General features: G+C 39.8%; 1 protein-coding gene across 2 annotated transcripts in view; it reads right to left on the bottom strand.

Moving 5' to 3' along the window:
* CA8 (carbonic anhydrase 8) overlaps positions 1-21,708 on the bottom strand; it is a 99,664-nt gene that overhangs the window by 45,926 nt on the left and 32,030 nt on the right. For both annotated transcript variants that reach the window (XM_050802269.1, XM_050802270.1), the window contains exon 4: positions 3,664-3,759. In XM_050802269.1, coding sequence (XP_050658226.1) covers positions 3,664-3,759 — 96 coding nt within the window. The remainder of the gene's footprint in view (positions 1-3,663; positions 3,760-21,708) is intronic.

The following is a 21,708-nucleotide window of genomic DNA, read 5'->3' as shown; positions in this document are numbered from 1 at the left end:
GGATTCCAATCCTGACTCGGCCACCTCTTAGCTGTGTGGCCTTAAGCAAGTGTACTTAACCTCTACATCCTTCCGCTTCCTCAGCTATTTGCTGGGGAGGATAAAAATGATAGGTTCGTAGATAAGATTAAATCAAACGAAAGCTGTAGAACAGGTTTGGGTCATCATAATTCATTTAATGTCCATTATTATTCTTAATCTGGACGCCCTACAGCATCAAATATAGTTTTTCCATACAGTAGCACTTAACAACTATTACTAGCTCCTTCTATCTATAAAGACTCTACTTTATGGGCAAAACTTTATATCTTGCAAATTCTATAAACTCTGTTATTACGCCATCTGTTTCTTTTCCTTCCTTGCCAAATTTTTGTATGAAGTAATGATGACCAGCAAAAAGCAAGTACTGATGATAATCTCCACACCCCAACTGCTAAAACGATGCAAGCAACTGTTCAGATAACACAACCTGGTACCAAAAGCCCACTAGGAACCTTGAGAACAACTCATTTCTCAGCTCTCACCTTTGCCGTCTTTCACCACCACTGGAAATGCAAACCACTTTGGTCCATTCTCCTTGCCTGGCATCTCAGCCCTGAACCACCTGTTTTTTTCACTTCTAACTCAATCTCTCCTTATCTTCCACTGCACTCTCTAGAACAGAACAACTCTGCATTTCTGCCAACATCTCCCACCACTTCCTGATCTACCTGAACCCCTCAGGTCTGCCCAAGGGCATGGCTCTTTTGCAGGCCCTTCGAGTAGACGCCATGCAGTCCCCCAGGGAGACAGACTGGGATCCACAGTCATTGTACTCTTGCTCCCTTCAGTGTGGAACTCTCTGACCCACATGCTCAAGCCATCCTCCCAAGGGAACCATCCTCTAAGGCTATCAAGGCCTCCTTCTTTCTCCCTTACTGACCCACCAGACAATCTCTCCCAGGCATCACCTCCTGCTACTACCCTGGACAGCTTCAGCACCCAGGGTTGGAGGCCCCTCCCTGGCCTAAGTCTCTTCACCCTTCAGTCTGTGGCCTTCTGCCCCATTCCACCTCAGCAAACCAACTCTGAGGGCACTCCTGGTACGTGCTCTCATTCTGAAAACTTCAATTCTGAAAGACTGGCCTCTCTGACCAGATGCCTTGGGTCATCCAGCTCTCCTGCTCTTTCCTTTCTCCCCTTCACTGATCACCAGGAGCCAAGGCTGGGAGGTCCCTGTGGCTTCTTCTCCTTCCCCCTCCTGCCTAGACATGGTGTGGGACTGGTTAGACAGAATGATGTCTCTCCAACCACTCTCCATTCTTTAATCCTTTTACCTCCTAAATCATCTGCTCTGTGATGGATCAACACAACAACTTACTAGAACTCCCTAGCCCTTTACCTGGATAAAGAACAACCCATCATACCCTGTCCTGTATGATCTGGGGTGTCCAATCCCTCAGTGACTGCCAAGTCTATTATCATCCCCTTCTGGTCTATTTCAAGACTCAATCCCACACCCACGTTTTCTTTGTTCTATAAATAGTTCTGCTTTGTGTCTCAGAGATAATGAAGGTCATCAGGCATGAACTCCCTTAATGTCCTGCCCTTCTCCACCTACAAATAGGCCCCAAGTGTGCCCACCCTTTCCTCCTGGCCCTCTATTTTGGAGAAGGGGTGGGTCTGCTCCTATCTGAGATTAGTCCACCGCATAAGCTCTCCATCCCATGCCCTCTTGCCTCCTCCAGGACTTTTCCACATCAGTGACACCCTCTCTTTCCAGTATTTTTAATCTCTATCTCTGCAATAGATCTTATTGCTCAGGGAAAAACAAAAACTACAGGCAGATCTCAAATCTCAAAAGATTCACCGGACATCATCGCTAGTTATTGCCCCATCTGTCCTTCCTTCCTTCCTTTGGCCAAACTTCTTGGAAGGAAAGTCTACTCAATGCCTCTGACTTCCCTCCCACCGAATTTCTTTCCTCCAGCCCGAGGGCCAGACTCCCCAGATGGATTTCAGCCCATCCTTCCCTTCCCCTCTCCTTCTCTCCTTCCTGAAATTTTGCTCTCAGTTCTGCAGTTTTACTCTCTCCTGAGAATTTGCACACAGATAACCTGAATTTTTCCTCACAGAAACTTATGAAAAGTTAGAAAAAGTGTGCTTGCTCTCCAGGCTTTCTCTTGCCTGCAATAATGCAGCTTGTTCTTGGAAATACTCGCATTAGTTCTAAGGGGCTGGGTTTTCAGTCCGAAGCTCTACAAATCCAGGTCACCTGTTACGTAGTAAGAATCAGGAAGTGAAAATACTAAGTTATCACACCTAATTCCATCCACAAATATTTGAGTGCCAATTCCAAAGATGAAACTGACGTGTTCCTTTCCCTTCTATATATGACTATATGGTTATTTGCATTCTTATTTTTATTTTACTATTTTTTATTCTCACCTTTAGTACCTTCTACTGTCTCAATTTCTCAGATTTGGATACTTTATTAACTTTTCTGGGTTATAAGAGTAGTCTTTCATAATTATTACTTCAATATACTAAAAATTATCAAAATATATTTCTATAATGAAAAAATTTTTTTCAGTAATATTTTGTGATTTCTTTCTAGTTATATAATGCAGTTATAAAACACAAGGAATGTAGGTCCCCACCTGTGACAAAGCTGTGAAATAAATAGTAAGAGGACTCACTGAAAAATGTAAGGATTTCCTCTAAATTTCTATAATGTGTCATATTTGCAAGATGCTGATTTTAAAATATTAAGAGCCTAAACTGATGGCTACTTTCAAACATCAATAAAGAAACATCTAGGAGATATGTATTAAAAATTATTGCAATTAATTTGTGATATATATGCCATAAAAAAACAAGTTTAAAAGGGCCCATTATCGAACTCTCTTTGGAAAATTAAGTTTTTGAAGAACACTGTGCTAACATGCTCTAATCCCAGGTTATCCAACAGGCAGCCCAGAGCCACGCAGAGTGGGAACTCTGGTTTCTGGTCCTAATGGCAGCTTTAAAGCTAAAATTTCCAGGTAGTCTTTCACCTCTAAATTTTTTACGATGTCAAATAGGTAATAAGACAAAATTTAGAAGATTCACCTTAAAAACTGAATTAAGTTTTCACCTCTGAAAGCACAAGATCTGCTTTCATATGTTTGGGTAAATTTATATACTATCCTTTGCCTACCACAGTGCTCAAATCTAAATGTTATATTGACTATATCTGCAAAGGTATTTCAAGTAATCTCAGAGTGAAAATTGTTAACAAAGAAGGGCTAAAGTAATCTACTACATAATTCTTTTTTTTCTTTTTTCTTTTTTTTTTTTTTTTGTAGATTTTTGTGTAAACCAGGGTCTAAAGACATTTTCTGAAAACCTTTTTCATAAAATAAAATCTACCTTCAGGAGTCATTTTCTCAATCATTTCTCCAAAGATCCTGAACGTTTCTCTGAAGAAAATTTCTAACTTTAAATAACGGAACTATTTTCTACCAACGAATATGGCTGAATTCTGATGGACCACAAGGATCAAGTTTTCTATTTTTATCAAGTGTTCTCTGTATGTGTGTAATTTCATCTCTAAGCAATAAAATTGAGAATAAAAAGTATTTTACAAAATGATTTGGAAATTAGCATCTCTAAACAATACGATAATCACAGCAGAGAGTTTACCTGAACAAACAGAGCAATGATGGCGATCCCGTGCGGCTTCCCCACAGCCTCATCAATGCTGCCAAACAGAGTGGAGTTCCAGTGGATCAGATGGAGCTGGGTGAGTGGCAACAGACAGACCACATCATTTAATGTGCTATTTCTAGTCATAAAAGCAAAGATATAGCCATTTCTTTACGATTTCTATATGGTATCACACACAGCAAGAGGATCACAAGTAGACACAAACTACTGGCTTCATACGAGCTCTCTGTATGAATTCCTTCCTTATTATTTCTGAGCAGAAGCAGTGCTTAGTGGATCGCTGCCTCTTAAGTCCAATTTTCGTCCTGATGAGGAGGAAGATGACTAGAGGGACTCACAGACTTCACATGGATTCAGTTACCTTTCCTGGGATGTCATCCTTTTGAATCTCCATGAAACAAAACTCCCAGTCTGGGCACAAACACTAGAACTCATTCAAAGGATGAATGCCTGCATAATCAAATCCTGCATCACCCAGTATTTCCATCAGGAAATGTACAAAGCCAGTCTGTAGTTCTAGTAAATTATTTTAACTTTCTAAGAATATCCAGAGATAGCATCCTGGGAAAAAAAGAAGAAAAAAGCTGCATATTTAAAGCCATGGTAAAATAATAAATGCTGATGTAAATCTCTAAAAGAAGGCTATTTCCTGCACTGGAGATAAAATTTTATCTGTGAAGAAATGACAAACAATGCTCAGAGGCCTCCCTCACTCCTAGCCTCATAAAGCTTTGCAGCTTTCAAGTTTATCTAGAATAAGCACTTGCTCCTACAGCACTGATAAAACACTTGCAAGAAGCCAAATTCAATTCCTGATTAAAAACCAAATGTCCACTGAGGTTCTTAGTCTAATAGTAGGTAGGTAAACCTTTAGTATACTAAATACTGCTTAGTATAATAGTAGGTAAGTAAATATTACCTTCATCACTACAGCTTTTCATCAAGTTATAATTACCGCCTTACAACATTGCCTCATTTTAAAATTAGTTCTAATACCAAAAGACATAGCTAAAATTCAACCACTATTTATTTTAGCATTTATATTAAAATATTCAAGAAAATTATCATAAAGATGGCCACAAATTGGATTTTTCCACTGCTGAATTAATCCAAGTAGAATCTGATATTATAAAACTGACCACTAGAGGGAGGTAATGAAATCCTCTACCAATAATAGAACAGGTAACTAGGAAAAGTGCCCCATGGCTCACTCAGCCAGGTCAGGCTGTGAGGCTGTGAAAAACTCACAGAGACTGCGACTATCCAGTAAACGCAACTGAAAGGCACTGCTTTTAAGAAAACCATGTTCTATAATCTCTCAATAATAAAAGACAATTTTAATCTTCCCTTCTCTGGCTGCAACAACAGCATAGGAGTCCTAGTGGTAGAGGTAAGAACTGATTGCCTTAATTAAACCACCAACAAAGTAGGTCTAGGCCCAAGGTTAAAATAAATTTTTATTCCACAAATTACAAAATTCCAACTGACATTTTTCTTACTTCTCACAGCAATATTTTGGGACTTTTTTTAAACAAAACATTCATAAACCACAAAAGCATGGGTTTTTCTTTTTCCCTACTCCCCACAATTCAGCAACATCATCACTCACACCTGCCCTTCAAAAGCTGCTGCACATTTTTTGTGTGTTTAAAAAGCTAAGGGTCCCCACTCCTTAAGTGTGCACCGTGGGTGGTGACTTTGTTTCAAACAGTAAAGTATGGAACGGGGATAAAAATAGTGACTTTACAGTAGATAAACCTAATAAACACTATCTGATCAAGGTCAACATCAACAGTGATTAGTCATGTTGATAGGGTGTATGTATCCTTATATGTGAAGAAAATGGCACTTTACTGCTGTGTTTTCTCTCAATGACCCATAACCCAATCTAGCCACAAGAAAAACATCAGACAAATCTCAGTGACAGACACTCCACAAAATACCTCACCAGTAAGTACTCCTCAAAACTGTCAAGGTCGTCAGAAACAAGGAAAGCCTGAGAAAAATGTCACAGCCAAAAGAAGTCAAAGAAGACATGAGAACTAAATGCAATATGGTGTCATAGGTGAGATCCCAGAACAGAAAAAGGACATTAGGTAAACACTAAGGAAACCTAAATAAAATATGGATTAGTAACATATCAGTATTGGTCTATTAATTGTAACAAATGTAACCATGCTAATGTAAAATGTTACTAATAGAAGAAACTGGGTTGGAGTGCATAGGAATTTCTGTACTGTCTTTATAATTTTCCTATAAATGTTAAACTGCTCTAAAAAATATTCTTTTTAACAAAAGACAAAAACTAAGAGAAATGCTGGCACTTCAGTCAACCCAAGCTAACAAGGATAACAGAAGGTTGCTATGACCCCCGCATGTCTAGCAAAATAACACAAAATGAAAGCAGCAACAGCAGCTCTCCCACGCATCCTTCTCTCTACCTTCTGTGTCTTCAATAATCACCTGAGTCTTGGTGGTTCCAGGGCAGGAGAGATTCTCCCTTCACAATAACAAGGGACCCAAGCTTTAAAAAACAAAGCTCTGTCCTGCTTCTGATAAACCTTCTCTTGAAGGTCCTTTCTCTCATTTTCAGACCAAACAAATCATGACAGATGCCCTTTCTACACCAGTAGAGGTCGGCTAACTCAAGTACCAGGCAAATGTCCACTCCATTCTGGAACTCAGCCAACCTTCAGCTGTAACCTAGTAGTGGTAACCTAGATGCGTGGCCCACAGGCACAGCACTCTGCACCTGCGCTGCCTCTCAAGTTAGCTTGCTCTGCTCCCCACGCGCCTTTCCTCTCCATCTGTATGAGTCTGCTAAGGTTGTCATCACAAAGTGGCACTGACTGGGTGGCTTAAACAATAGACATTTATTTTCTCACATTTCTGGAGGGTGGAAGTCTGAGATCAAGGTGTGGGCAGGGCTGGTTCCTTTTGAGCCCTGTCTCCTTGGCTTATAGATGGCTACCTTTTCCCTTTGTCTTCACATGGTCTTGCCTCTCTAGGAGTCTTGTCCAAATTTCCTCTTCTTGTAAGGACACCAGTCATAGTGGATAAGGGCCTGCCTAATGATTTCCTTTTAACCTAATTATTTCTGTAATGACCCTATGTCCAAATATGGTCAGTCTGATGTGCTAGGAATTGGCATTTCAATATGAATTTGGCAGGGCCACAATTCTGCCCAAGACACCAGCTATCTCACCCTTTGCTTTCTGCTCACCTTAAGAAAGTCTTTTCAAATCTGAAAAGCTTGAATTATTCACATCGACATCTGTTCTGCCACTGCCCCTTCTTTATTCCAATAATTTTATCATATTGTGCCTTATATTAATTAGTGCTGGTTCTGTTTCACAAAGCAAAGCCACAGAGGCAGGAAATTGTAAGTGCATTTGAAAGACTAACGGTACCTTGGTGGGTAGCTAAAGGGTACATAAGTCTGGCAATGACAAGAGTTGAGGCTAGAGAGCTAGAGGGGTCAGACTGCACAGAGCTTTCAATGTTATCATAGCTGTATTCTGGAAAACACTAAACCAATATATTATTTCAATGAATATTACGTGTGCAGTCTGGAATCAAACTCCCCCATAACAACCTCTTTCTTTCAAAGGTCTTTTTGATTGTGCAGGGGCTGGATTGGAAGTAGCAGACATTAAAAGCTGGAATATAAGCTAGGAGGACACCACAAAAGTCCCAGCTAAAAAATGATGACAGGAATGCAGGACAGTTAATTTTATGTGTCAACCTGGCTAGGCTACGGTGCCCAATTGTTTGATCAAACACCAGTAGAGACATTGCAGTGAAGGTGCTCTTTAGATGTGATTGACATTTAAATCAACAGACTTTGAGTAAGGCTGAATGCCCTCCACTATATGAGCAGGCCTCTGCCATACAATCAGTTAAAGTGCTTAAGAGCACAGACTGAGGTCCCCCAAGGGAGAAAAAATTCTGCCTCCAGAGCTCTGGATAAAAATTGGCCTGAGTTTCCAGCCTTCAAACTCAAGCTGCAACATCAACTCTTACATGAATTTCCAGCTTTCAGCCTACCTTGCAGATTTCAGATTTGCCAGCCCCCACAACCACATGAACCAATCCCTTAAATTAAATCCCAATCGCTTCTTTCTCCCTCTGTTTCTCTCTCTTTCTCCCTCTCCCTGTTTCTCTGGAGAACCCTAATACGGATCATGCAAACAAAAAAAAAAAAGTATGGTAACCAACAGAAGTTTAAATCTGATGATGACTAACGCCAATGGGAATAAAGAAAAATGACCCTAACATTTAGCCGTGACAACATTTGGGATTTATTCTTCTAAGACAAAACATGGTCCCCTTGGGGAGGGGGGATGAAGTGACAAAACAATCCTCTGATGATCAAAAATAACATACTATAACTTCTACTTATATTTATTTTTATCAAACGGCTTTTTATTTCAACTTTTTCTATGCTTCATAAAATATATAATATAAATACATATTAGTACATGAATATAATTTATTAACAAATATACACATATTATGGATACATGCTCCAAAGTTTGTTCTAATGCAGTGGCTAAAGACATCTGGAGACAAACAGGTTTGAATGGAAAAGCATATGATACTACAGATATGGCTCAGGAAATGATGAAGCAGCCCGCAGTACATCTTATGAACTGTCTTATTAAGGTCCAAGTAGACAGCTATTATCAGCAGAGAGGACTCACAAGACTCACTTCAAAGCCTAACAGCCCGGATATGCTCTGGGGTGTGTCTGGTCTATGGAGAGGGCAGGATACAGAGGCAGCAACCCTGTGCACTTCTCCAACTCCATTGATAAATTCTGAGAGGCAATGTGCTCTCATAAAAGACCTCAGCTAGGAATCTCGTCTTAAGATTCTTGTTTCAGTTCTACAACTCTTTAGCTCTGTGAACTTCACTAGTCACTAACTTCTTTCAGCATCAGTCTCTCTGTAACACAGTAGACTGTATCTTAAAAGCCTGGATTATTCACGCCTTTATCTTCCCATAGTACTATTTTTCCTATATTCTTATCACGTTTTACTGTTATTAGCATTAGTTATATATAGCCAGCAAAGGCAGGGAAGCAGGATGATGGATTTTGACAAAGAGCAGCCAACTGGATTATAGTATAGACCAAGTATGTAAATGCCACTTACCATTTCTAAGGAGAGCAAGGGTTCGCGGCATTAGCACTGCATCTGTTGTTTAGAGATAGATGGGCTACTGCATAGGGTCACTTACTCCTCAAGGGTCCACTGGACTAAAGATGGCCCCAGACAGTACCCTGCCCCATAGGCCTTCAAGAGCCTGGACCTGCTCTGCCTGGTAAACACACTGCACAGCAGGTGGCTGAGGGGCTGCCTCTTGCAGCCTGAACCCAAAGCCTACTATGGCCACCAACAACAATAGCAGAATTCCTCCTACTGAAAGAATCTTCATCGAGGCTCCCTTTAGCCATTCTCCCTCAAAAGGCAAAAGGTTTGGTCTCCTCCTATGCTTGGGCACGTCAGGGTAGAAGAAAGCGGTTTTCTGTAACAATCAAAGCTGAGTCCTTCCTCACTCCTTATAACTCTTCCCCCCACCCCATCAAAAGGAGGCAGTGTTACAAAGACAGAACAGCCAAGATCCATTATTACTCTGGCAGCATGATGACCACTATGTCTTCTGTTAAAAAATCGGACCACAGGAAAACAACCATAATGTATCCTTTTACAGCTTCAGGGAAAATCTTGGACCGAGCTTTTGCTACAGGACTCACAACTTCATATTCCCGCAACTGATTATGCTGCCTTACCATTAGCACCTGTCAAATGTTCAAAACATTCATCTTAATGTACTTAACTCACAGAATAGATAAATTTGTCCAAAGTTATGAAACTGCGACATGCCACAGCCTTATCATCATTTGTCACTGAGAAAAATAAGTTTGAAGATTTCATGGCAGCTTAACAGAAAGCTATCTTCACGATAAATGAGATTTATTATTAGCATAAATAACACGATGGCGGTAAAGTACCAAAGAATGAATCATGAGGAATGGAAAAAGTAGTAAACACTGAAAAGGCAATTATGACTCACAAATTTCCTTTTCCCCAGCCCTGGGCACTCATACAAATTCTGTGACATCTCCTAACTGCAAATGCAGGGACCTTTCATTTCAGATGTCTTCTTGCCACCTCAACATGAACATTTCTACAACTGACATCGACTCTCTTCAAAGGAGCTTCCCACCCACACACTCTTCATAGAAGTCCCCCTCCCACCCCGCTTGCCGGGTTTGAGACCTGGGACCCCGGAGCCTTTATCTCCAGAGCTCATCTAGACCTCTCCTGGGCCCTGGTATTTACATTACAAAGCCCAACTAATCTCTTTTTAACACAACTTTCACCACATTTCCTCTGTTGAAAATCTCTGATTTCCTTTATTTCCTATCCGTATCAGGCTTACATTTCTCAAACCACATCCTTCCCCACCCTAACTCTCCCCACAGGCTCAAACCAAGCCTGACCCTGACTCCTCACAACAGCCTCCCCATTCTGCTTATGCCCACTCACCTGGAATGCCTTTCCCCAATCTGCCCTGACGCCCACCAGAATTCTACCTGTCCTCCTAGGCACAGATGGGCATTTGACAGAAAGATGGAGCCTGGAGATGCAGAAATAAAGGGTGCAGGGAGGAGGGGGGACAGTGGGAAGGCAGACAGAGACAGAGAACTTCAACCAACAGACAGGAAGAAAAAGGAAGAGAAAGAGGGGAGAAAACCGGGATTTTCACCAGAATCATTTTATCAAAAGGGAGATAAATTCAGGGGTGTTTTGAGGGTTTGGTTTTTGCAAGAGATGGGGTCTTGCTCTCATCCAGGCTGCAGTGCAGTGACAAAATCACAGCTCACTGCAGCCATGAACTCCTGGGCTCAGGCGATCCTCTCACCTCAGCCTCCAGAGGAGTTGGCATTACAGGTGTGAGCCACAACTGAATCAGTTTTAGATAGGAGTGTACACTCACATCAGAACCATCAAACCAGTGCCCCATTAGTGAGAGATGCAGAACTCCTGCTGCCTTGAGAAAGGGCTAAAGGTACAGGGAGCAGATACCCCTAGAGCAGGGGTGTTCAATCTTTTGGCTTCCCTGGGCCACACTGGAAGAAGAAGAATTGTCTTGGGCCACTCATAAAATATACTAACACTAATAATAGCTGATGAGAAAAAAAAATTGCAAGAAAATCTCATAACATTTTAAGAAAATTTACAAATTTGTGTTGGGCCACATTCAAAGCCATCCTGGGCTGCATGTGGCCCATGGGCCATGGGTTGGACAAGCCTGCCCTGGAGAAATGTGACCTTGTACAGTTGGTTCACTCATGGACTAATATGGTTTGGCTGTGTCCCCACCCAAATCTCATTGTGAATTGCAGCTCCCATAATTCTCACATGTTGTGGGAGGGACTCTGTGGAAGATAATCAAATCTTGGGGGCAGTTTCCCCCATCCTGTCCTCGTGGTAGTGAATAAATCTCACAAGATCTGATGGTTTTACAAGGGGTTTCTCCTTTCACTTGGCTCTCATTCTCTCTCTTGCCTGCTGCCACATAAGATATGCCTTTGACCTTCCACTATGATTGTGAGGCCTCCTCAGTCACGTGGAACTGGGAGTCCATTAAACCTCTTTGTCTTTATAAATTACCCAGTATTGGCTATGTCTTTATCAGCAGCATGAAAACAGACTAATACATGGATCAAGTCTTGAGAGAAACTGACGGAGGGCCAAAGACTGAGCTTTGGAAAATGGTGAGATAATGAAAGAGGGACTATCAAATATGCAGGAGGGAACTCAGAAAATTCCAAAGTGCCATTAAAAGAGAACAGACTTTCTAGAAGACAGCGTGAGCATCAATAGTATCAATGAGATACTAGCAGCAAAGCTATGACAGCTACAAAGAAACAAGGAAAAATGAGGACAGAAAGAGACTTTGGACTTACTGTTCTTTAGGTTACTGAGATGGCAGTTTCCAGACAGTGAAAGGCAAAGAGGCAGAACACAGAGACATCAGGATAAAACAAGTGGAGCGAGGCCGATCAGCCTATAAGGTAGGCAGGATTATCAGAAAACAAACATTAGAAGTCAGCTGAAATCACTGTTTGAGAGTGAGCAAAGTTCACCTTTGACTTTTTAATATTCTTATCTATTTTCTTAATGGTTAAAAGTAAAACTGGAGAGAAATAACAGGTTGCTGTTAAGTTCTGACGAATAATAAACATTCAATGCAGCCCATGAACTCAGACGCAACTGGACCTGAAAACCACTGTCTACCCAATGTACAGTGGTTAAGAACTTTCCTCTGAGCTAGGACGCTATAGAGTATAGCTTCACAGAGGGAAAAAATCATCAAGCACAGATGTTCATTTCCATATCCTGATTTTGCTTAATTGCCTTCCTCAGCCCCCAGAAAATCCAACTATAGAAAACGGTAGCAGGTCCCAATAGATTCTGAGTTCCAGAAGCTAAGTACCTCATCCACCCATACTCTACCACACTCAAAACAGCCCTTCTCAGAGCACTCAGAGGGGGCTATAAAATTTTGAAAAAGAAAAAAACCAGGATTATATCTCAGCTGTTCTTATGATACCGGAAATTGAAAGAAAGAAGATAGTAAGCACTGGAAAAAGAAGGAAAAAGGGGGAAAAGGAAATGGGAAGTGAAACATTTGAGTCACAAAATAGGTCATTAAATAACTGAAAAATAGTTAACAGAGAAAGCACCATCTCTCTCTAGATCCACTCATAATTATATTAAACAGCCCATTCATCAGCAGATAAATCAAGGTTTAGTGTGTATTATTTTCAGATGCTGTTACGCTTTAAGTCATCATTGTCAATATATTATGTGGCTATTATTCAGAGAAGGACATTCAAGTTGTAGACAGATATAACAGCGACAAAATACGGTAAAGCATGGAATGGAACATAAATTATTTGAAATTCTATCTCTAGCTATCACCTACTTGTTATGTCTGCCGAAACCTAACTATGTCTTGTCTTACACAGAGAGGTAGAAGAGAAATAGGAGAATGTGACAGAGGGCTTCAGAGCAACTTCCCCCATGAAGACATTAATATCAAAAGGTATTTACAGCGTTCTTAGGATTCAGAATCTTCCATTTAAAAGGCACTGGTACTATGTAATTTATAAAAAGAAGATCTTACTTCAAAGCAGAATGACTGCCTTTTTAAATACTGACTGATTTCCTGCCTTCTTAGGAACAGGGCATCATAACACCATTGGACTCCTCTCCCAAAAATGAAGCTTCCTTTATGAAATTCACTATAAAAGGTTGGGAAAAGCTTGCTGGCGCAGTCATACATCAAAGAAAAGAAAAACTGCATCATTTTTATGTTTTATACTTAATGTAAAATCAGAAGCAATTAAAACTGATTCTTCAACACTGGTTTCTTCATTTCCAGGAAATATCCTACATTTTATTTTCTTAAAAAACAAAACAAAACAAAATCCTGAATTGTAGGCTATAACTGCAATTAAATTGTTATAACTTCCCTACTTCATTTACTATTTTGTAAAATAAAGAAAGCAAAGAGATTGTCAATGGGTCTTGTTATAGAATGTAAGTCATTTATAGATTGGATCTGTTCATTCTATACAGTGAATCAGTGACTAATGGCTGCAATCCTCTCCCTGCTCATCCCTGAATGAGAGCCACAATGACGAACGAGTTCTGAAATAATGGCAGCATTCATCTCAACATTTATTGAGCACCAACAGTATCTAGGGTCTGTGTTCACTGCTTCTGACACTGGAAATGCAAAGACCTCAAATCTTGTTATAAAAGAATCCAGGGTGTAAATAAATAAAAATATGAAATTTGTAGCCCAATAGAAGAAAAGGATGAGTGAAAACAATTAGTGCACAATAAAAATGTTAAAGGATGCTGTGGGTATTTTTGTTGATTTAATAGGCACTGATGTTACATTTTCTGCCAAGCACTGTTCTTTACAAATATTACTTCATTCCATCCTCATTAGCATCTTTATAATGGTAGATTCTATGACCATCATCAACACCCCAATTTAACAAGAAGGAAATGGAGGCACAGTAACCTGTCCAGGATTACACAGTAAACAAGTGACAGAGACAGACTGTGGACACAGGGAGTGTGGCTCCACCACCTGTGCCACCTCTGATCCCAAGAGGGAGGACTGGAGAAGACTGAGCGGGGTAGAATGCACAGTGTGAGTATTCACACAAAGCATGGAAGAATGGCAACATTCTCTGCAGAGACAAGAAAAACCAGGGAAAGGAAGCGAGAGTGTGCAACCCAAGACACTGCTGGCACACCAGCCGCACACCTGGTGTTAGTGAGCACTCTCACTCCAGCTCCTGGGAAAGCTACCTGACCTGAGTCTCCTCTGTAAAAGGGAGACCAGACTGTCTATCGTGTGATGCCCCTACAAGGGCAAGGAATAGTCTCTGGAAAGGTTTTAGAAAATACAGAGTAAGTGCCGGCCAGAGCAGAATCCGAGTCAGAGAAGCGGGAGGTGGTGACAGAAAGGTCGGCAGTGCTGAAAGGTCTAGCGCCCCACTTTGGAAAACACAAGTATGGTCACTTACCTTCAGCAGGGCTATCTTCTCATTATGCCGCCTGAACTCACCTACTTACTTTCTTACAGTTTAAAGAAAACTAATAATGCGTTCCATTATAGAAGGCCAGATCACCGCCACAGAGACGCAACCTCAAATGTCTCCAGAAGTGAGGACAGCAGAGCTGTGAAAAACGGAATCATTGGGGCCATGCCTCCAAGTGTTTAAACTCCACAATTTACGAAACACAGTGCCAGCTGGAGCCGTCCTTAAATCCAGCCCAAAGGCCCACCAGTCAGCATCTCTGCATACACATCATTAATATTCTAACACCAAGGTCACCTGCCTCCCAGAAAAGGTAAAACCATCAGAAGGAACTGTCTCTGCTTCCTGCCGGGACCTCCTGCCAGTCTTTCCTCCCGCCGCCTCTTTTCCAGGAGTAAACATCTGCTCCTTTCTGCCACCACCACTCAAGGGTTTTCATCCACCAGCTCTTTTCTGAGCCTTTAACCTCTCTCTCCTTAGCTCCTTCTCAACACTATTTAAATATGCATAGATTTTTCTCCTCTAAAAAAAAAAAAAAAAAAAAAAAAAAATTTGCTTGACCTCACATACCCTCTTACTTTATCTTTACAGCAAACTGTTTCAAAAACTTATCTCCACTCCCATCACCACCTCCTCCCTGACCATTTCCTCTGCAATCTACTGAAATCTGTCTCGCATGCCATCAGTTTAGTGAAACTGCTCACCACGTTTCCCACTAAATCACATTTTTGGCCTGGGAGACCAGATCGCCTGCTCTGCAGCAGCTGATAGCCTTGCCTGTACTTCTCACACTGCCCCTTCCCATGGGTTTCGCAGTGCCACACTCTCCTGGTCTCCTTCTTCTTTGACAGTAGTTCCATTGCAGGTTCCGTTACTGGTTCTCTCCCCCTGACAGGGTTCCACCCTAACACCTCTTCTCTCTGAGCACGTTCTTGATGGCTGTTCTTATCTACTCACATATCGTCAATCCTCGCCTGAATGCTCATGACTCCAAAATCAGCATTTTAAATCAAAATCTCTGTCCTGAGACTATATCCCTTTATTAAACTGCCCAGTGAAATATCTCCACTGGGATATTTTAAAGTTAGCATTTAACAGCTGAGTTCCCTCCACCGCCCCTCAGACTGTGTCTTTGTCTTCATTTCCCACCTCTGGTGATGGAACCCAAGCCAGAAATCTCTTCCATTATTCTCTTCCCTTACAAACAACCAAGAGCTATGTCTTGCCATTTTCACCTCTCGAAAAATCTCCCAAATGCATCCACTTGGCTGATTCCCATCACCAGTGCCTTCGTTTCAAGATCCATAATCTATTGTTAGACTTATGCCTATCTCTTAACTGTCTCCATGCCTCCAAAGCTGGCTTCGATTCATTCTCTACCCTGTAATTATATACTGCAAGCCTGCTCCTCAGGTGCTCCTTACTGTGCACGGGGTATAGTTCATCCTCCTTCACATGCAATGCACTCACTAAATGAATATATCGTTTTACAATCTTGATAAGTATGGCAAATTTGGTTTATTATGTATTAACTATTTCAGGTGTGTTGGTGATAACAATTAGAGTAATAAGGTCTTTTTAGTAATAAGCATGCACATAGAGCAATTTTAATTGGGTTTAAAATTCAGCACTATTTCATTTTTCTTTCATTTCTCTGTGAAATACCACTGTCAATTTGCACACTCCAACTTTACATAGCTAATAGATTGTCTAATAACCTAGTTTTCAGAAAGAGTATTTTTTAAATCCAATTACAATTCAAAATACTACAATTTACAATAAAATGCATTTATCTGAAAATGTTTTTAAAAACCACTCTATTTTAATTCCCACTACACCTGGAAAGGTACTTGTCTGTTAACACTGTTTACTCAGGGTCTTTCACTTTTTGAAAAGCAATTATCTAAAGCCAAAATCAGAACCTGTTTATTAGAAATAGGGGAAGGCATACAGTGCATAGGGAAGAGAATGGTAGTTGGTCCAAGTCTCAGTCATTACCTAAGTGACCTTGAGCAACTAATGTCTCACGACCTGATTATTCAGCTGAAAAACAGCTATAACATCTACCTCTAAGGAATATTTTAATGATGAAATAAGATATGGCATGTGTCTGGCAAACAGAGAGTCTTCATAAGTATTCCCACCATTCCCTGGGGATTATGGTACAATGCATCTTGTATTAACTCCACGGCCATGAAAAAACGCAAGGAACACAAAACTTTCCAACAATATAAACACCCTATATCTTCAAAATACTGTGAGAAAAGTAAATTTTGACAGGCTAAAAAAAAACCAAATATATACATAGAGACACATATAACCAGAATTCTACAAAAAAATTCTCTGAAGTGGAGGAATTTTTCTTGCTCTAAAACTAAATGAAACTGCCCTAATCTGAAAGACAAACAGCCCTGTGAAAATCTACACCTATGCTTTTCCCCCAAAGTACTTCCTTATTTATATAAGTTTTGTAATTTACTTTAAAATCATAACAAACTAATCCAACTCACTTGTTGCTCAAGGGAGTTGCACAAAGAACCATTCTTTAGCAAACTCATCATAAACCACATTATTTCTAGTGTTAATTAAAGGGAATTATGCTTCGCTGAGATTTGTGTAAGACTCTCCTGTTAATACAATAACAGTGCTATAGGCAATCAACTTATTTTAAAGGACATTCTAGAAAACTGACTTTTAACACACTAGTGACCTGAAATACAGAGCCCAAGTTCCCTTTCAATGTTGTAACAAGGTGAAGTATCACTTTCCTTGACTGAGGTGGAACTTGTACCAAAACAGCTTGTGAGTTTTTTAAAAAGGTCAGTTAGGAACAGGAAAGGCATCAATGGGTGTGAACCAAAAAAGCGCAACAATTCAGATAGGAAATTTTACCTATGTTTACATGGAAATGCACTTCAGTTCAGTACAGCTCATACTGACTGGGCTGGGTCAGGAGGGAGTGGGGTTTTTAAAATAAGATTATTACATTTTGAACATAATCCAAAGTGAACAATCTTCAATGGCCAAAGTGCTTTTAAATGTTGAGAGCAGATATGGGAGCTCCAGTTAGGCAGTGAGGACTTCCCTTACACCCAATCTTACCTAACCGTGAGCCTCTTTCTCCAGGACTGACTAGAGACTCGACTTCCCAGCACTGCTCATTCCCCTGGTCTGCATAGTCACAGGTGCCTAACAAGTACATACACTGTACTGTTCAATGCCTTTATCATCCTAGCCATCCAAAGCATTCTCAAAAACCTATGTAAATTCAAATAACAAAAACAAAATTATTTTTTCTCAAAGTTTTTATTATGAATAACGCATTTCTGGGGGGTTTTGGGTTTGCTTTGTTTTGTTTTGAGACAGTCTTACTCTGTTGCTCAGGCCGGAATGCAGTGGCATGATCTTGGCTCACTGTAACCTCCGCATCTCAGGTTCAAGAGATTCTTGTGCCTCAGGCACCTGAGTAGCTGGGATTACAGGTGTGCGCCACCATGTCTGGTTATTTTTTTTTTTTTTTTTTTTTGTACTTTTAGTAGAGATGGGTTTTGCCATGTTGCTCAGGCTGGTCTCGAACTCCTCAAGTGATCCACCTGCTCTGGCCTCCCAAAATGCTGGGATTGCGGATGTGAGCCATTGTGCCTGGCCACACATTTGTGATAGAAATAATATCAATTTAAAAACTTTATTTGTATATGTATATATACTTACTGAGAAAGGCCTCTTAAAAATGCCAAGGACCATCTTTGCCGTACATAGCGTAACTGAGAAGAAAATTTTACTATGTAAAGTTATTACAGAGGTACAGTCATTATGTTTGCTTTTAGACAAAAGTATTCGGTATTTTTAATTAATTTCCTGTTCAGCCTTTAAAAGGATAAAAAGTGCAACAAAAACATTGTTTCTGTGTAAAAATAATAACCACTTTACAGTGATCACTTCATGGCATATTTTCTTTTTTCTTTTAGGTTCCGGGATACATATGCAGAATGCGCAGGATTGTTACATAGGTATACATATGCCATGGTGGTTTGCTGCACTTATCAACCCACAATCTAGGTTTTAAGCACCACATGCATTAGGTATCTGTCCTAATGCTCTCCCTCCCCTTCCTCTCCACCCCCCAACAGTGTGTGTTGTTCCCCTCCCTGTGTCCATGTGTTCTCATCATTCAACTTCCACTTATGAGTGAGAAGATGCGGTGTTTGGTTTTCTGGTCCTGTTAGTTTGCTGAGAATAATGGTTTCCAGCTTCATCCATGTCCCTGCAGAGGACATGTTCTCATTCTTTTTTATGGTTGCATAGTGTTCCATGGTGTATATGTACCACATTTTCTTTATCCAGTCTTTCATTGATGGGCATTTGGGTTGGTTCCATGTCTTTGCCATTGTGAATAATGCTGTAATAAACATACGTGTGTATGTGTCTTGATAGTCGAATGATTTATATTCCTTTAGGTATATACCCAGTAATGGGACTGCCATGTCAAACGGTATTTTCGGTTCTATATCCTTGAGGAATCGCCACACTGTCTTCCACATTGGTTGAACTAATTTACATTCCCACCAACAGTATAAAAGCATTTCTGTTTCTCCACAGGCTCGCCAACATCTATTGCTTCTTGACTTTTTAATAATTGCCATTCTGACTGGCGTGAGATGGTATCTCATTATGTTTTTGATTTGCATTTCTCTAAATGATCAGTGCTGTTAAGCTTTTTTTCATGTTTGTTGATCGCAAAACTGTCTTCTTTTGAGAAGTGTCTGTTCATATACTTTGCCCACTTTTTGATTTTTTTTTTTCCTTATAAATTTGTTTAAGTTCCTTGTAGATTCTGGATATTAGACCTTTGCCGGATGGGTACATTTCACAAATTTTCTCCCATTCTGTAGGCTGCCTGTTCACTCTGATGATAGTTTATTTTCCTGTACAGAAGCTCTTTAGTTTAATTAGATACCATTTGTCAATTTTTGCTTTTGTTGCAATTGCTTTTGGTGTTTTCGTCATGAAATCTTTGCCCTTGCCTATGTCCTGAATGGTACTGCCTAGGTTTTCTTCTATGGATTTTATTGTTTTCAGTTTTACATTTAAGTCTTTAATCCATCTTGAGCTAATTTTTGTATAAAGTTTAAGAAAGGGGTCCAGTTTCAGTTTTCTGCATACGGCTAGCCAGTTTTCCCAGCACCATTTATTAAATAGGGAATCCTTTCCCTATTGCTTGTCTTTGTCAGATGTGTCAAAGGTCAGGTGTTGTTTCTGAGATCTCTGCTCCGCTCCATCAATCTATATGTCTGTTTTGGTACCAGTATCATGCTGTTTTGATTACTGTAGTCCTGTAGTACAGTTTGAAGTCAGGTAGCGTGATGTCTCCAGCTTTTTTTTTTTTTTTGGCTTAGAATTGTCTTGGCTATACGGGCTCTTTTTTGGTTCCATATGAAATTTAAAGTAGTTTTTTCTAATTCTGAGAAGAATGTCAATGGTAGTTTAATGAGAATAGCATTTAATCTATAAATTACTTTGGGCAGTATGGCCATTTTCACGATATTGATTCTTTTGATCCATGAACATGGAGTGTTTTTCCATTTGTTTGTGTCCTCTCTTATTTCCTTGAGCAGTGGTTTGTAGTTCTCCTTGAAGAGGTCCTTCACTTCCCTTGTTAGCTGTATTCTATTTTATTCTCTTTGTAGCAATTGTGAATGGGAGTTTATTCAAGATTTGGCCCAATGACTAGCTTACTTTAAATGAGTAACTATTATGGTAAATTATATCTCAATAAAGCTATTTTTTTAATGCAAGAGAGTAAAATCTCTCCCTTACATTTAACCATTAATTTGTCAGAATCTGATGCTTAGTGGTAACGTAGCCATCTGGCAATCATGAGTAAACAAAGCAAAGAGGAAAAGCTAAAATGCTGAAATAGCTTAGCAGAAAAACAGAAAGAAATTGGCCCATGGAAATATGGCTGAGTGGCCACATAAACCAACAGTGGCACCACCCTTCAGTAGTTCCTGTAATGTGACAGGAAATATTTCCTATTATTTCTCAGTTGTGTCTTCCATTGTTTACCTAAAACCAATGCACTCATACAACGGAGAAATAGGACGCTGAGCAAAAACACTCTTGGTTACTTATATCAAATCCTTTAGGTGTATGCAGAGCAAACATAAATAAATAAAATAACATTTTCATTGTGCATTTTCATTACAATCCAAATGTTGGCTTCTGATAGAAATGTAATATTTCTTAAAAATAAAATTGTGTCGAAGGACAAGTAAATTGAGCTTTTTGCTCTGATATAGAGATTTTTCACACAGAAAAATCTAAAAGGTATTTTCTCTATCATCATTTTATAGTATCCCCAAAAATAAAGACATGAAGAATATAAACTGCTATGAATGACCATAAAATGTATTATCAGCTAAAGCAATTTTAAGAGTCTAAACCTAATCCCAAACATTTTATATTCACATCAATATTTCTTAATAATCAAGCAGCAGATCTTAGTAGTAGTAGTTTATTATTGTGAGTAGCTTAATAAGTTTCAAGAATGGATTGATTATTGATGTGGATAAGGAAAACATATGCTACTATTTTAGCTACAATCATAATATGCAAAGTGGGGGCATAAAATAGCCATTACCTAGAATCAGAAATATAATTTCCCTTTGGTGAAGTACTGCATGATTAGACTTGCTCAGAAATATTACGTATTCCTGTGACACCGATAAGCATTGATGATAGGATACCAAATTAAAATCGCAACTGTCATCCCATGACATTGAATAAAGAACAGATACTGTGTTTTCTATTAACTCATTTACTTAGAGCTAGACTATTTTTAAATAGATAAATAAGTAAATATCAGCTACTGCAATGAATCCCATTCTCTGACCTCTCTTCTGAGTTACAGATGCACTTTTCCAGCCCTTTCCTGGGCATTTCCACAAGATAAATGGCAACTGTCAAATTCAAAACATATCAAATTATATACCACAGTTTCCCAACAAAACAGTCCCCACTTCTGACAATCCTTAGGAGCTCTGCCATCCTTTCAGTTACCAAGACTCAAATCTTAGAGGAACCAAAAGCTCCTCTTTTCCCTGATCTCCAAACAAACTATCAAAGCTCAGTAAGCCCTCAACATTCTTCTCTCCCCACGCTGGTTCTAACACTCGTTCTTTTTCTTTTTGTCAAGGCCATCGTCCCATTTCAGGTTATCCGAACATCAGATCTGATTTTTAGTCATGATTTCCTAGAGGGCATCAACCTCTTATGACCAAAGTAATTGATTACATTTCACTTCATTAGAAGGGAAAGTTTGTAAGGGAAGTGATTTCTGCATATTTTTTTCCTAATGCGTTATCCTAATACCTAAAACTGCCTAG

Source organism: Macaca thibetana, chromosome 8, assembly GCF_024542745.1.
Source record: "Macaca thibetana thibetana isolate TM-01 chromosome 8, ASM2454274v1, whole genome shotgun sequence".
In the NCBI taxonomy this organism is placed as follows: Eukaryota; Metazoa; Chordata; class Mammalia; order Primates; family Cercopithecidae; genus Macaca; species Macaca thibetana.
Note: the sequence above shows the minus strand (reverse complement) of the source record. Positions and strands in the feature narration are given on the sequence as shown.